This window comes from Pyrgilauda ruficollis, unplaced genomic scaffold (assembly GCF_017590135.1).
Source record: "Pyrgilauda ruficollis isolate IOZ18807 unplaced genomic scaffold, ASM1759013v1 scaffold64, whole genome shotgun sequence".
In the NCBI taxonomy this organism is placed as follows: Eukaryota; Metazoa; Chordata; class Aves; order Passeriformes; family Passeridae; genus Pyrgilauda; species Pyrgilauda ruficollis.
In genome coordinates, this window is record NW_024528155.1 from 25,535 (window position 1) to 42,653 (window position 17,119).

A 17,119-nucleotide genomic window follows, 5' to 3' on the forward strand; every position below is an offset into this window, starting at 1 on the left:
ATTTCATCCGGGCGGTGACAAGCCCCGCTGCATACAGCCACTCTGAGGTGCAAGCAAAAACGTTTTGTTTCCCTGACCTCGGGGACCCAAGACTCCTGTTACCACGTGCTTCCTCTTGTCATTGCCCGGTGGGAGGGCTGCGGCTGAGCCCCTGCCCTTGTGGAAGGGGCTGGCAGAGGATGCGCTCGGGGTCAGCGCTGTCGGCCCGGGCAGGCGGGAGGCGCAGCAGCTCGGCAGGTTTCGAGTCCGCTCCGTCACCACCGCCTAGCTCCGGCGCGGCGGCGGCGTTTTCCAGCGCTGTTTTGACAGCACAGTCGGGTTATTTTAACAGGAAAGTCGAGTTCCCCACGGGGCGGACGGAGTCCTCATCCCGCCCCAGGGACGGCGGCCGGGCCGAGCATGCGCAGCGCCCGCTCCGCCCCCGGGAAGCGCCGCCTCCGCCGCCGCCGGGCGCGGGGGGACGAGCGGCGGTGGCCGAGCGGCCGCGCCCTCCATCATGAACCTGCACCAGGTGCTGACGGGTGCCGTGAACCCCGGGGACAGCTGCTTCTCCGTGGGCAGCCTGCACGACCAGCCCTTCACGGTGAGCGTCTCCCGCCGCGGCCGCGGCGCCTCCGCAGGGCCCGGCGCCGAAAGCGGCTGCGTCAGGCGCGGCGGCCCCGGGCGGCCCGGGCCCGGGCGGGCGCGGAGCCGGCGGGGCGGCGGGCACATGCCGGCAGAGGCGGTCCGGGGCCGCGGAGATGTGGTGGCGGTGATAAAAGATTACATAAACGGCAGCCGGGACGTGCGGCTCGCTCTGGAAGGGAGTTCCAGCGCTGCCTTGCAGTCAGGAAGGTGGCTGAAATCCTCTCCTGCGCATAGCTGAGGAAGACCTGGAATACCCAGCCCTAGTGTTGCTGAGGTTTTCAAAGCCTGTTTGAAGCCCCTGTCTCTTAGAGTGGAGAGAAAACACTTCAGTACGTTGTAAAGGCCAAAGTCTTTATTAGCGTGCGTTTTCCTTCTTTTTGTTTTGTAAACACACTTCTGTTGTGTTCTTCTTCCCATCCTCCCTCCGCCTAGGGCTGAAGAGGAATGAAATCAGATGCAGCAAAGTTTCTCAGGGCACCACGCTGGGGTATTTTTAACCTTACCTTTTATGGCTGCCCCCAGCTTCAGCCTGGTGTGCTCTCCAGTTTGATAAGGGTATGATAGGCGGAAATGCAGGAATGAATTCTTGTTGTTTGCTGTCCTGTCTGATGTACGCAGTTAAATTCATCTAGCTACTTGCGGCTTCACCTGTGGCAGTGGAGCAGAGGTGCTTCCCCAGGGTTAGGCTGGCTCTCTGGAGTCTCTGCAGCGTTGTCCGGCCATGTCCTTGCTTCCTAAAAATAAGTTCATGTTGGGAGATATCTTAAACTACAGCGGTTGAGACTTCAGATACCAAATTGTGCCAGACTCTCTAATTTTACATATCCAGAAATGTCAAAAACCCACCTGTGGTGGGAAGCCGTTTAATAAGAGACAAGGTGGTCTGCTTTACAGAGGAATGCTAGTAAGCTTTCAAAATATGTTGCTATAAGTTTGCCATTTTGATGTCATTCTTTTTTGAGGGAAACAATTTGAGTCATTCGTGTCACTAGACTCACTTTCTACCTGTTATAGCCAAACTTACGTAAAGTTTTGGAGGTCCCCAGTGAATAGTGACTAGGAATCTCTTCTTGAGGAGAATGGAATGATTGGGAAGTGTAATTTTTGATATTCATTACTGTGGTCTCTCTTTTGTTTTCATAGACGTATATTGTAACAATGTTTCCTGGACATAAATGTAAAAACAATATTTCCTATAGCTGCATTCATCTTCCTTTCATTATCCTTTTCCATGAAAGGTTATTAATGGATTTTTTCCCTCATATTTAAAATGGCTAACAGAAATATCCTTGACTGCTTCAGGGCTGTTTTTGTTGTTGTTACTGATTCTGTAATGCTGTGTTAAGTTAACGAGATTGCTTAGAAGGATTAAGAAGTTAAAGGTGCTGAAGCTAATTTCTGCTTTTTTTGAAAGGGATGATGGACTCAAGCTTTAGAAAATCCAATGGGAAAAAATTGAACATAGTTTTCACCTGTCTGAAATTATGATATAAGCATTAATTAGTATAAATACGATTGAATTGTATTTTAGAAAGGGAAAAAAAAAAACCACCAAACATGTCAGACTTCTATGCTTCCAGTTATTGTGGCTGAGAATATAGGAGTTGATATTTCAAGGTTATGTACTGTACAGGAGGGACAAGTTGTCCTTGTCCAACAGGAGAACTTGGTCTGTAATTTTTTTTTCAGATACAGTATGCTTCAGGATATTTTCTCATAGACAGCACTGAATATTCAAAGTGAAGTATTTTAAAATATTAAAGTTCTAAGCTAAAAATATCAAGATTCTTCTCTTAAAAGCTGAAAATTTTGAAGGAAAATTAGTATAAAACTTCCTATATCCACCAAATCATATGCACCTTTTTGAGTGTGTGCTGTTATGTTTTAAGGAGGTATTTCACGTATCTAATGGGAGGCAGGTTTGTTGTTCTGACTTTTTTTTTAAATTTTAGGATGTGAAGTGTAGAGTGGAGCATGAGCTTCCTTGGGGAGAACACTGATAAAGTTTTTAGCTCATCTTTTATTTATGTGTTGAAAAAGGGTCATAAGTATCAAGATACCATAAGAAGCATGCCTGTTGTTTCTCTGCTGAGGGCAGGTGATAGTTATGTGTGGCACACTAAATCAGTGAGAACCTGGCCCTCAGCTGTCAGAAGTTACCTGTTTATTCTTTATGTCCTTCTCCGGATACTGAATTATTTTATTTTCCATGTACTTGTCCACTTTACTTTCTTTTGTTCATGTCAGGTCTGAAATATTTTACTTGAGTAAAAGTTTAAAAGCTCCTGGAGTTTATCACATAGGATTCCTCTGAACTGGTTATTACTGAAGCTCTATTTAAGTTATATAAGTTAAGTGGGTAATCAGCAGTGATGCAATGTTTTTGCTTATTCTGATTCTGTTTTTTTTTTTTTTTAGTCATTAAAAAGCAGGAAAAGTAGCAAAAATATTTTGGAGGGGGGAAGTCTCTGTGAGCAATAGCAACTTTACAAGTGTAAGCTCCAAGACTGACAATGAAAATCACAAAAGAGTTATTGTTTGTAGGCGTAAAAATATGTGAAAGAAAGATTAATTACACAGATTATTTCAATGGAACCAAAATATTTCCTTGACAGATTTCATCTGTGTGTGATTAAACTAATTTTGGACTTGAGACTTGCTATGTACAATTGATAGATCCAGGAGCTAAATATCTGAAGTTGAAAGGCACTTGGAAAATTGGGGTAGGGGCGAGGTTCCATAGCTTGGTCAAGACCACACTGAGTTTTCTAAAGGCACTTGGTTGCAATAGAAAAAGGCTTCCCATTCTGCAAAGTTTTTTTGGTAAATAAAAGGAATTTTTGTGACTCAGTGGTATTGTTACTTACCTGTCTAGAAAATACTTAATATTTGCACTTAGAACTCCCTGGATATATGTATTCCAGAAAATTGAGATATTGTAAGAGTCAGTCAAGAAATTACACTGTTTACACCTCACCTGCTTCTTGGTTGGTGTTTACTAAAGGGAAGGGATTTAGTAGGGAACCTTTTAAAGAGTTCCTTTTTTTTTTTTAAATAATACTTGAGTTAAGCTGTTCTAGACTTCAGAAATGAATTGTGTCTTAACTGAATTAATTTAAAAAAATTCTTTACACATTAATGAAAAGTGCAGTTTCATGATTTGAAGTGCAGTGAAGCACGATTCAAAGGGCATGGCCAATCAATTGGGTATTTATATACACTATAATACAGTTGGAGTATAGTAGTTCAAGTACTTTTGATAAATAAAAACGGTGCATTTTTTTTTCTGAAACGTGATGAAATATAATAGCTTAAAATTTAATTTAGCATCCTAATAAAAGAATTTAATTATTTTAAATAAATGTTTAAGTTAATTACTTAGACTAGTGTAAGTTTTGATGCAAAAGTGGGGATAGGGGGAGACCATAGTAAAATAGAATAAAATAATTCAGCAAGATACTATGTGGCTCCTGGTGACTCTTTTGATTTTGACCATTCTATGCACAGGACAGAAAAATACAGCAAATGAAGCAGTATCATCTGCTTCATAGATTTGTCTTTAGTTTTTATCTTGACTTTTACTGAGTTTTGTGTTGTCCTTCTAGTGTGTGTTCATCCCATATATGCTTGAATGTGTTTATATATATGTATCTTTATAAATATGCATGTGTCTGCTGCATGGTCTGCTGCATTTAGCCACGGATAATAGCTGCCCTTCATGTAAGAGAGGTAGGTTAAATAAAGTTTCTACAAGTTGTCCAAGGTAATGTGTCAGCCCTTACGTAGCTGTAGCAGAAACTACAGCAAAAACTTTGTATGTCAGTATATAGAATAAATATGTCAAGAAGGTTGATTGTAAGGGCAATAAATGTTTTGAAGCTGCTGTACTACATGACAGGTTGAGCCCCCAGTTATTTACTTTCCTTCTGTTGAGAGAAATTTCCCAATAGCAATCTCAGATTATGAGTTCTGTATGTCAGACTTTCGCTTTAAAAAGTAATCAGAATAGTTCATCTAATTGTCTATACCATTTCCCGTGCTTTTAAAGTACTGTTCTAGTGAAAATTTCTGTTAGTCTTCTTCAAAGAAGTATTAATTTAGAACTAAGAGCCAACATTGGATTAAAAGAATGGGCAGAATTTTTGTGAAAACCCACTTCTGCAATACAAAATCACATTTATTTTCACAGGTCTGGAACATCTTTCACTTCCTAATTTCAGGCTTGCTTGCTATGTCAGCAGCAAGATCCACGGTCCTGCAGCTTAAACTAGTTCTATCTTGTTTATTTCTGTAACAGAGGAACAAAGCATTGTTTAATAAACATTCCAAGTACGTGATAATATCACGTTATCTGCTTGTTTTATTGTGCAAAGACAGCTTTCTTGTAAATGTTCTAGGGCATTCTTAAGGTGAAAGGCTTTTATGGCCTGCCAGCGTCGGACACAGAGGCTCTACTTGCTTCAAAAACTTGTCTTAGGGTTTTAATATTATTATTTTTTAAAAATTAATATATATTTAGGAATTCTTTCTCCATTCAACAGTCTGACAGCATTTTGTGCCTTTCCTCTCCCTTCCCCTCCCCTTCCCACAAGGGAATATAGGTAAGTGAATAGATATATGTATATGAAAATATGCATGTGTGTATATGTATACATACAATAAATTCTTATTTTAGAACCACTTGCACTTTGCTTAAGAGAAGACTGGAATTACCTTTTTTCTTGTTTACCATTGCTTACAAAGATGCACTCTTACTAACTCCCATTAAACTGAAGATGAGTGGCATGTGAACTATCATGGGCAAGTCTCACAATAAAAGTTAGAACAAGTGACTGGTAGGCAGAATTCATTCTTGTTGAATCTGAGACCCTCTTAGGGTATGGAAGATATTTCTTACTTCTGAGTACAGTCTTCTATTGTACTATACTAAAATACCTCTGCAGTGAATAAAAAAATCTTAAGTGTAAAATTAGTCTGGCAGTTAATTTTATGCGCACTGCTGCTTAGGAAACTGATTTTCAGCTGAAGTCTGAAAATGAGTGTGTAAGAGGATCTGACATGTCTGCACAGAATCAGTCTAATGGATGAGTTGCAGGGGGGACAACGAAGAACCAAAGGAAGGACACCTTAGGAGGAGTACACAAGCTTCCCTCCTAAGGTGTCTGTTCAGTGTGAGGAATAGTGAGAGCAGTAGAAAACGGAGACAGTTGCCAGAAAACTTAGTCACCTTCTTCTTCAGACACTTTCTCCATTGCAATATAAAACTTCCCTACCCTCTGCATCCCTTGCCTTTTGTCTTTGAAACTGTGGTTCTCCTGCAGGCAAACATTAACTAAACGTCAAAAATAACCTACAAGTCATCATCCTTCTGCTTGGCTCTATATTTGGAAGCTCTTTGAAAAGGCCTTTTTTTCCCCTTTTTATCTCTTTGGGAACAGATCAGTTCTACAGGCTTAGGAGATAGTCAGTGGCTTTGCAGCTTATTGGGCATTGGGAAGCCAGTGTGATAAGGTATGATCTAATCTGTCTGAACAGACTGATGTCTGAAGTGGTTCCTTTTTTTTCCCCAAGTGTCAGTCTTTTCAAGTAGTGTGGAGAAATACCAGAACATAAGGAAACACCAAGTCTAGGGTGCTTTAATACTTTAAGCTACTGTTGTCCATCATATCCTGGGTTAGCAGGAGCTAGCCTGGGTTCTGACTTTTGAGCAGCACAACATTAGAAGGATATAAAGCTGTGAGAGAGCATCCAAAGGGGACAGTGAAGGGTCTGGAAGGAAAGCCATATCAGCAGTGACAGCCTGGCTAAGGGGAGACTGAGGGGAGACCTCGTGACAACCTACGTCTTCCTCATGAGGAAGGTGTACAGGCAGGACTGATACCTTCTCTCTGGCGACCAGTGACAGGACTCCAGGGAATGGCCTGAAGTTGTGTCAGGGCTAGTATAAGCTGGGTATTAGGAAAAGGTTGCGCTTTCCAGAGGCAACTGGAACAGGCTCCTCAGGGAAGTGGTCACACAGCATCGGCCTGAGAAAATTTAAGAAGTGTTTTGACATTGCACTTGGGCATGTGGTTTGATTCTTGTGTAGGGCCAGGAATTGGATGCTGATGATCTTTGTGGGTCCATTCCAGCTCAGGATATTCTATAACAACTATTTTAAATCTTATTTCCTGATGCGTTGATGAATAATGTGTTTCCTCAAGTCTCCAATGTTTGATAGTTACTAACAGGGTTCTTTCAGTGCAAAATGTCAACTCTACTGAGGTCTTAAAACTGATGATTATGATCTCATTGAAATAGTTATTTTATGGATAATGGTATGTGTTACTCACTATAATGGAAGTATGGCGTTTTATATGAGGTTTAACAAGGCCAAGTGCAAAGTGCTGCACCTAGATTGGGACAACCCCTGTTATCAGTCCAGGCTGGGAATGCAGGGCTCGAGAGAAGCCCTGTGAGAGGGACGTGGGGATGCTGGTGGGTGAGAGGCTGGACATGACCTGGCCATGGGCACTCACAGCTCAGAAAGCCAAACGTGTCCTGGGCTGCATCCAAATCAAGGCAAAGGATGGGATTCTGTCCATCTGCTCTGCTGAGACCCCACCTGGAGGCCTGCATGCCAGCACAGGAAAGGCATGGAGCAAGTCTGCAGGAGGGCCATTAATATAATTAGAAAGATGGAGCACCTCTCCATGAGGAAGGGCTGAGAGAAATTCACTCTGGAAAAGAGGAGTAAGGATTACCTTATTGTGGTCTTCCTGTTCCTGAAGGGAGCCTACAAGACAGATTGAGAGAGAGTATTTACAAGAACATGCAGTGACAGCTCAACGGGGAACGGCTCCAGACTGAGAGTAGGTTTAGATTAGATGTCAGAAAGAAATTCCTTACTGTGAGGTTAATGAGGCACTAGAATAGTTGTCCAGAGAAGCTGTGGGTGCCTCATCCCTGGAAGTGTTCAAGGCTGGGTTGAATGGGGTTCTGAGCGACCTGGCCTAGTGAAATATGTTCCTGCCCATTGCAGTGGAGTTTGAACCAGATGATCTTTAAGGTCCCTTCCAATCCAACCCATTCTTTGTATTCTGTCCTATGATTGTGGTGGTGGCACAAGGTGTTTTCAGGCTTGTCTCTGAAGCTAGAAACAGAGAGAACCAGATGGGAGAAGTATACTATGTCTTTGAAGTGCTGATGAAGCAGGGGGCGGGGCACATGCACACAGCAGGTGGGCTTCATACAGCCTTTGACACTTCAGTCTTAAATATATTTATAATAAAGATGTGTCTAGATTTCTATGTTATGTCTTTACATGGAAACACTTCTTTTAGTTTGTTTTTGTTTTCCTTAAAACTGCCTCTACAGAATGCTAAATTCTAAGAAATGGCTTTAGGAAAAATCATATATATGATACTTCTGAATAAGCTTTTTCTGGTGAACTGTGGACTTAACCAGGGAGGTACTAGGTGAGATAATTTTTAACTGAAGAAAAAAGCATTCTGTGGTGAACAGGTCTGAAGTTCATGCCATCACAACATCAAAAAAATTACTTTAGCATTTGAACAAAAATTACTACTCAGTCTCCTCTTTTGAATGACTTTTTGCTTAGATTGCTTTGGAACCTGTAGTTCAGTATGCTAATTAGTAATAAATGCTGCTCTTTTGACAAGAGGAATTACTCTGCCTGAATGTCTTGAAGCTGAAGGGGGAACTGGACAGGAAGGGGCTCAAAAACCTGTTAGAAATAAGTGATCATAAATAAGTATATGGTTATATTTAGTCTGCAGAATTACGGACAGCATTTTCAATTATGAGGTGGTGCCTGGTGTTCTGCTGGTTGCAGTGTGATAACTGAATATTGGCTGGGAGTGGTGAGCACAGTCTTCTCGCTATGACTCTTCTTTGAAGTGTCACTTAATCCTTTGTGGGGAAAAAAAAATCTTTGGATCAAAATCTAAATATTTTTCATTATTTTAAGGTGTGTAATGGTATGACAGTCTCTAGGCCAGTCTTGGTAAAAGTACTCTTGCATGTAAAACACTTGAAAACATGATCATCAGATTTCAAATTTATATATCTATCTTTCAGTTATTCTGCTTTTGTTTTCAAGTCCACAGTTTTTATTTACTATATTAGAAATTAGTAGAGGAGTTGGTTGTAAGGCATGGTCATTTCTGTCAGTGTATAGAAGTCTTCCATCTTCAGTTTCTGTGATGCTATTCTGCTCTTGAAACTTTTAGTCAATTAAAATGGTATATTTTTGATTCTTTAATCATTCTCTTGCTAACAGAACACTAGTTTATGCTCTTAATTTTGTTGCTATAATTCTGACTAACTTTTTAATGAGTGTGCATTCCTTATTCTAAGAATTTCATCCTTGAATGAAAGGATACTTTGTTATGCTAATTGTATGATTTTCCTGACTGTAGTTTCCAGAATTTTCTCCAGTGTTTAATCTTTTCCTGTATCTGTACTAATAAAACTTCCAAGAAGATAAGAAGAAATTTTGACTCAAGCATTGCAAGACTCAGTGAACTGGCTCTGTGAATGTGTTAGCTATATCAGCATACTCAGTGGAAATATAAACTTGAGAGAATAGAATTGCAAATAACAGAAGACTCAACAAGTCTCAGAGGACAGGTTTACTTCTGTATAACTAAGCTTCAAGTTGTTACCCTTCTGATTTTTGCCAGTACAAAGTCCTTACTAAGTGTTTTACTAAAATTTTAGTTCCTCAATTCTATTCCATCTTTACAGAAATTTCAAAAATTAAAAGAAAAGCTCAAGTCCCTGTCTCCAATTTAAGAAATATATTACCTTTTCTTACTTTGCAAGAACTTTGGTTTTTGTACTTTTACTTTTCTTTTAGATGTTTTTGTATCTCCACTTTTTTTTTTTTGTTTTTCTGTCACAAACCACTGTTTGCTTATTATGCTAGTCTTATGATGCACTTGTAAGCCTGGAGAAAGAGCAGTGTGCCACTTCTGTTGCTCGGTTTTAAGTTGCAGACATCTGTATTTTCTCTGCAAAGACCTCTTCTGACTGTATAGTGTTTTACATGGATAGGATACATGGACTGTACTGTTTCATACTTCACTGATATGCTGTAAGTAGATAAAGCTTTACATTATTTTGGAGTGTTTTTTTTTGTTTTCTTTGGGTGTTTTTAATTTTATTATTTTTTTAATATACTGTAGGCATATGCATCAGGATGTGATATTGTGGTACTGGGGACTGACTTCGAAAGATTACAGATAATCCCTGGAGCAAAACATGGAAACGTTCAAGTGGGATGTGTGGACTGTTCAATGCAACAGGGGAAGGTATGTAGAGCAGTGTTTCTAGTAATGTGCCAGCAATGTCATGTTAAGCACCTTCTTAGGAATGTGTATACTTGCAAGTTAAGGCAAATATACTACAATGAATAGTAAAATGACTGATTGCTTTCTGTCTTTACCTGTAAGCAGCACAGTAAATGTAAATAGTAACCAATCATATGATAGATGGTTGTAGAAGATAGGTAGGACTGCGCAGAAGGCTGTGGATTCTGGGCTACATTCAGGGCAAGAATTTGACTAAGAGATTACTAAATTGGAGGCAAAAGTAATGTATTCACTATGGATTTGCACTAGTGGGCATGTCATTGGCATACTTTGACGTGTTAGTGTCTGGCAGGAGATGAGTGCTTCCACAAAAATCACTTTCAGATCATCCAGAAAAATTACATATGTTTCAAGCAATTCATAAAGCCTCTCTTGGATGGGGTTTGCTTTCTTGAATTCTTAGCTTTTGTTTTTTTGTAAGTAGGTCTGCATCAGAATGTTGTGTTTTAGGCCACAGTGGGGTTTAATTCCTTTTAAGAGAGCTTTTTTTTTAAATTTTCCTGTCAGAGTGAAAAATAAATAACCACGTAACTGTTCACTGGGATGTCACATTCCATACCATCCCATTGGGATGTCACAGGGATTAAACTGTTGACCATTTCAATGGGAACTCTGGATAACTATGTGTTCATGTAAGAGGGGTTTTCTGCCTCTTTGAGGCAGAAAAAAAGAAAGGTTGCTTCTTTAAGCTTGTCCATGTGAGTAGATAATGTCAGCTTTCTGCTCATTACTACAAGCCTTATGAACTGATGAGAGCTTTGTTTATACACCATGTCCATCTTGAGACAAGATGGGTTGTATTCCATGTCCATCTTATGTCCATCTTGAGCAAGACCTCTGATGGAAACCAGTTTGTGTGTTTATGTGGGAGCACTGTGCTGATGAAACCCCAGCCACACCCTGTTCCTGCTTTTTAGCATTTGAGTGATAAACTCTTGCAGTGCTAATGAAGGAACACAAATGAAAATGAGAAATGTTCTCTGTATCTCTAGCACCTCATAGCCACAGTCTATCTCAGTTTCTCCACTGGCTGCTGTTAACTAGAAGGGTTTTTTTTTTCAGTTCACTGAGCATTATTTATCTAAATTTGTAAGGTCATATGGATTGCATTATACCAATTTTGTATGCATTTAAGTGAAAAATTGTCCTTGAATTGTAAATGAACACACCTGAATCTATCACACTGTAAGGCTTACTGAGCTTCAGAGTTTTTTCATTTCTTAAGTAGACCTGTGAGGTCATTTTGAGTCTGCAGGTTGGTATTGTTTGCTGTGAGGAAACTGGATGTGTTTCTAAAATGCTGAAGTACTAAGCAGTGGATGGCTAAGAATTTGCTTATTGACCAGACTGATCAATGCATTTTCAGGTCATTCTTAAAAGGGTGGAATTTCTCCTTAGACATTCTTCATCAGTACTGACACACAAATTCCACTTTGGTTTGTCAAAATGTACAGTTCTAATGCTCTCAGTGTGTCTTTATAGGAGAAGTACTCCAGCTCTCTGACCATTTTTCTGTCCCTTCTTTGGACCCAAGATGTCCATGGCTGCCTGGTGCTGGGGACACTGGATGTGGTACTCCAGGTGATGTCTCACTAGGGTCGGGAAATCATCCCCCTCACCCTACTGGCCATCCTTTTTTTGGAGCAGTCCAGGACATGGTTGGCTTTCTGGGATACAGACACATGCTGCCAGCTCACATACAGTTTTTTTGTCCACCAGTACCCCCAAATCTATGTCCACAGGTTTGCTCTCAGTATGTTCATTTCCCTAGTTTGTTCTGATGGTATTGATTCAGACTGACCCAGGTGCAGGACCTCGCCCTTGGACTTTTTGAAGTAGATGTTCACATGGGCGTACCTCTCTGCCTGCCAAGGTCCCTCTGGCTGGCATCCCTTCCCTCCAGCCTGTTGCCTGCCCCACATGGTGTTGTCAGGGAACTTGCTGGAGGTGCTCTCAATCCCACCATTACTCTTTTTGACAGAGTGCAGCTCAGTGAAGATGCGGGGTGAGTGGCTGTAGAAACTAGTAGGAAGTTTTGGGAGTGGCAGTTGCTCTGGACACTACAAATTGAGCATTTTGGAATGCTAATCTTATCTTTTAAACACGCTGAACAATAAAATAGGGAAAAAATGTCTACATTTGAAGAAAAGGAACAAAGGAAAAATCCAATCAATATGAGTTTATGTAAATTCTTGCTGTTGGGTATGGAATGGAATTATTAGAGAATACAACAGTAAGTGAGGTATTAAAAGAGAATTAGAGAGGGCAGATATTAGTCTGCAAAATGCCTGAAGAAACGTTTTCCTTGTAAATGTGACAAAATTATTCTTGGCATTTTTGGGTCAGGCTGATGTTACTAGGATGGAAATTTATTTAACTATCTGTTCTTCTAATGTAGAGGGTTTCTCTTAAAGCTATGGATCTGTGGATTTTAGGATCTTTATGAATCTCTATGTTGGTATAGATCTCAGGTATGACAGTTGAGTTTCCTTTCAAACTTTAGTGATTGATACTGGAATCAAAATATATTTTATAAAGTGAATCTAACTTTCTTATTGTTAAAGGAAAACTATGATTACTTTAAGTCAGAATTTTACAGAAATAGAAGATTGATTATTGCAGCCTATCATATCTGTAGATGTTCTCCTTTTAACTACCATCAGTTCAGAATGCGGGATGTCTGTTGTTCATGACCTATGCAGACTCCTTAATTTTTGTAAATCTGTAATTCAAAATACTTTTTGGCCACATTGTCATTTGACAGTTCTCTCACACTCTGTGTCTGAGGTCTTAACATACATTTGACTTGTTTTTGTTCTTCTCAGCAAGTCTTCTAGGCTTGCTTTTATAGAGATACCTTGAGATCAAATACTATTAATTTTGTCCTAATGCAAGTTTGAGGTGGGTGATAATCCATGAAGAATAAGACTTTCAAACACTGACTTAAAACTGGCCATATTTCAACTTTTTTTCGACTGTTTTATGTTAGCCTTTGGTAGTAGTTTTATTTGCAGTTTTCTGCATTGGGTATTTTCTTTGCATAGTTTGGATCTTTTGAAATAACTTTTTAAAAGATAGCCTGTTCTAATGCTCGGGAAGTTCACAAAAGTGCTCTAATTGTGTACTGGTTCCATGTCTGAGAATATGAAATCTGGAGATTGAGTGTTTACATAGTTTAATATGGGAAGAATATTGCTAATAATCTCATTTTAAAAAATTGTCCAGCTATAGTCTCAGTAGTTTACCATGATTAATGAGTAAATGGAGAATTGTATTTTTATTATTGACAACACTAGCTTAGTGATTTTTGGTAAATGTAATTTTCTCTTTTCAAAAGGAAGTACGAATGTGACCTTCACATTTATCTACAAGCAGGGCTAAAAGTAAAATCAACCATTTTCGTCTTGTTTTTGTTTGTTTAACCTGTTTCTGTGTGTTTATAGACATATAAATGTGTATTAATTTAGATTGCAGCTTCTTATGGAAAGGTGATTTGTATCTTTGAGCCAGTTAGCATCTTGAAGCAGAACAGCAGTCATCATAATGTAAGTATTTCATCAGTCCTTAATTTGAGTAGTTACAAAGCTTGACAGATTTTACTTTAAAGTTGGCTTTAAAGCTGAATCTTTTTTGATGTCTTCTTTTAAAGCTAGAATAAAATTGAAATATAAAGGTGGTCCTTGGGAAGTGAAAAGAATGGGATAAGGACAGAGGCCTGTAATTTGAAATAGTTTTAAGGAAGATTAGCTTTACTATAATGCTTCACATTACTTGCTTATGTAACCCTGCAGTTCATAACCAAAATACACCAGAACCCAGAAGGATATGCACAGCCCCATTCTGCTGTGAGTGTAGCCATTAAAACAGGAATTCCTTTTTGAACCATCCTCTGTAGCCTTTATGTTTTGATTTGTTTTACAGTTCTTACTTTAACTTTTGCTTATGAAATTACATGCCCTTGGCCAAATTGTAATAGTTTCAGAAATCTGTGACTTTTTTAGAATATCTGACTAAATATACTTGAGTGTTATAGTAGTGAATAAGAAAAATTACTCTTTTGGGGCTTACTTTTGGTGACAGTGATTTAGTGATTAACATCCAGAATCTTAATTTCTGAATAATAAATATGATTTAGGGCAGGTTACTTAACCATGCTTCTTACATGGGGAGGCATATGGCTATAATTAGAAGCATTAGATTCTAATTAAAGTCAGTTTGTTGGTATAAGAACTTCGGCAGCAATTGCTCAAGGAGCTTCTTTCTCCCTCTCAGGGGTTTTGTCACCGTTTGTATTAACAAACTGTTTATATGATCATCAAGTGGTTTCTCCTCTTTGTACTAACCAACTCAGTCATAAGATTCTGGGGTGTGCATGTAAACTTGTGGTACATTATGTATTAATTAAATAGCTGGAAATGAACACTTGTGTAATAATTTACGTCACTGGAAAGCAGTGGAAAAAATTACAGTAAGGTGTGAGTTCTCTCTTCTCCTGTGAACACTTCGGATATAACGCTCCTGGTTTTGGTCCATCCACCCCATTTTCCAGTCCATCCTGAATGATTTTCTATACTGGTAAAGAGTACACTTAGTTTGAAACTTGAGTTGGAGTAGTAACTGTCAGCAATAGAGGATGCACTCACCACCCACAATTTGGTTTCAAATGTTTTTAGTTGAAGAAATATTCTGATACTTCATTCTTTCAGTTGACTTTTATGCAATGGTTTCCAGCATATTGTTTGATGTTATTGTAAGATTGTCTCTGTCTTCCATTTACTGAAATGTTCAGGGTCTAAAGAAACCCCAGAAAAACTGCTTTGCAAATACTCTGTGTAGGTCCTTATCTGCAACTGCTTCTTATTGTCTTTTGACAAACTTCTGAAAGACTGAGTTGTCATATTTTAACTTCACATCTAGTCATATTTTAACTTCACATCTATTCTGTGTGATATTTTTGGGGTAGAGCATGACTACTTCTAAGAAAGTCTGTGAATTAAGAAAGAAACCTGTTGGCTCCTAATATTATTTCCAAAAATGGTTTCAGTTTCTTCTATAAATCAAAACATAAAACCTTTTTGGTCTATTACAGAAACAGACAAGATAAATATTTCGTAAACTTAATCCTCAACTTGTTTTAGAGAGTGAAGTAGTGATGCAAAAGAGAAAAATACTTGACTCTCCTGTTGTATTTAAAAAAAAAAAGAGTGGAGGGGAAGTACCACGTGTTATCTTGACCTTTCTGAACTCCTAATTCAGCAATGGTACAGATATCAAACACCAGGTGCCTTTAACTTGTGTAATTTTTGATATCTTTTAAATCTTACTTCCTCCTAAAAAAATCTCAAATTCCAGTAATAATTTTATATACTAATTTTTTTCAAGCTAAACTTTTAAAATAAGAAGTTAAAAACCTCATAAATATGGCCATATTAATGAAAAGCTATTTTGTTTTAACATCAGAATGAATCAATTTTCATTAGATAAGCAGTAACTTATGTTAAACATCTTCATAAAATCTGGACAATGCAGTGAAGATGTACTGTTTACTGAGGAGAATGAAGGGTTTTCATGCTAATGTTTGTAAATACTTAAAATTTCAGGTGTTACATTACCAGTGGCAGAAGAATGCTCAAATCTCACTGGAAGCCATAGTGCATAATCTAACATGGGATCCCACAGGTACGAACAGATTAAGAGAAACACTTTTCTATTTGATACTGCACCTTATTTTTTACTTTATATTTTGTCATTGCTTGTGGACAAGGAAAAGGTTTTTTTCTCTGTCCTAGCATGATAGAGAATACTGAAGTGGAGTGAAAGGTACCTTTTGTCACTTATTACAGGAGAGCTAACATACTAAATGCATCTGTATGGTCTGGCTCAATTATTCTTATCTGAGCAGATAAGAAAACCTGTCTTAAATGGTAAATATTTATTGAGAAAGAGTAATGTCTGCAGTAGACCTGGGCATTTCTTTTAAAGACTAACTAAAATTTGATTATTTTCATAGTTTGAACTGTAGATGCTCAAATCTACAAAAAAAAATCTAGGAAAGGTGAATATGCCAGATTCTTTTCTGCAGTTTCAGCTTCGCAGAACTTCTTTTTTTTTCTCTCTCTCTCTATAAGAGTCTATGTTTGATACTTGTTTGTTGTTACATTTCCATAAATATTTGTTCCAGGTACTCGCCTTCTGACTGGTTCCAATTGTCTTCAACTTTGGTCCAATGTTCCTTTGGAAAACCCTGCTGACAATGACAGTACTGAAAGAGCCCATGTTGGACTTGGAGAGTGGAGATGTATCTGGCAATGCAAGTAAGGAACCCATTTAAAGACAAGTAATTCAGTTTTCTTTACTGATTCATATTTTTGAGATTAAATACTTAGTGTAGTTATGTGAAATGCTATTGCATACTGTTACTTGATAAATATTATTGATGTGAGGTAAACTTTAGTAGTATTTCCCTTGACTATGTGACATTCTTTCCTCTTGTAAGATCAGTTGCAATTGGTTTTGGAGCAATTCTTCAGTTACAGAGAACACTAGTAAAATCCTAAGGGAAGGCTAATATTGAAGCTCTCCAATAGACACTCTTCCTTGTAGAAGAAATAAGGTGAAAGCTGTGTAATTGCTGGCAGGACTGATTCAAAAAACCTTCCTTCTATGTTGTACTCCATTGTTGTTTCCTTCTTACTTCTTTACACATCCACTTTCACTTGTACTTTTTCTAGGTTTATTCTGGGAATTTGGAACAGTCAAGGTTGATACATTCTCTTTACTGTGTCTATGAATTCTCTTCTTGTATTCATGTTGATTTTGGTATTTGCATTTGTATATTGTGCATTCAGAAGAATTTTAGTTTAGTGCTTAAGTTTATAAGACAATTTAACTCGTTCTGCCATAGGTACACTTTTACTAGTACTGTGGGGTGGGTATCGTTCATGTAGAAGCAATGTACCATATAGCCGTCTCCTAAAGAAGTTTCCCGAAGTGGCTGACTGTGCAGAACCACTGAGGTTACTCTTGTGAAACATCTAGAATTCTAGTAGGTAGTTCTATAGGTAGTTTTCTGGATGTACCAGGAAAGCATCCATTTTATGATCCTTCAGTTATTCCTT

General features: G+C 38.6%; 1 protein-coding gene across 6 annotated transcripts in view; it reads left to right on the forward strand.

Annotated features, from left to right (window-relative positions):
• Positions 1–404: 404 nt before the first annotated feature.
• DMXL1 (Dmx like 1) overlaps positions 405–17,119 on the forward strand; it is a 75,826-nt gene continuing 59,111 nt past the window's right edge. For 5 of the 6 annotated variants that reach the window (XM_041484198.1, XM_041484199.1, XM_041484201.1 and 2 more), the window contains exons 1-5: positions 405–583; positions 9,816–9,941; positions 13,469–13,546; positions 15,602–15,680; positions 16,183–16,315. In XM_041484198.1, coding sequence (XP_041340132.1) covers positions 497–583; positions 9,816–9,941; positions 13,469–13,546; positions 15,602–15,680; positions 16,183–16,315 — 503 coding nt within the window. In that variant the 5' untranslated portion in view covers positions 405–496. The remainder of the gene's footprint in view (positions 584–9,815; positions 9,942–13,468; positions 13,547–15,601; positions 15,681–16,182; positions 16,316–17,119) is intronic. The other variant, XM_041484200.1, reaches the window with a different exon arrangement.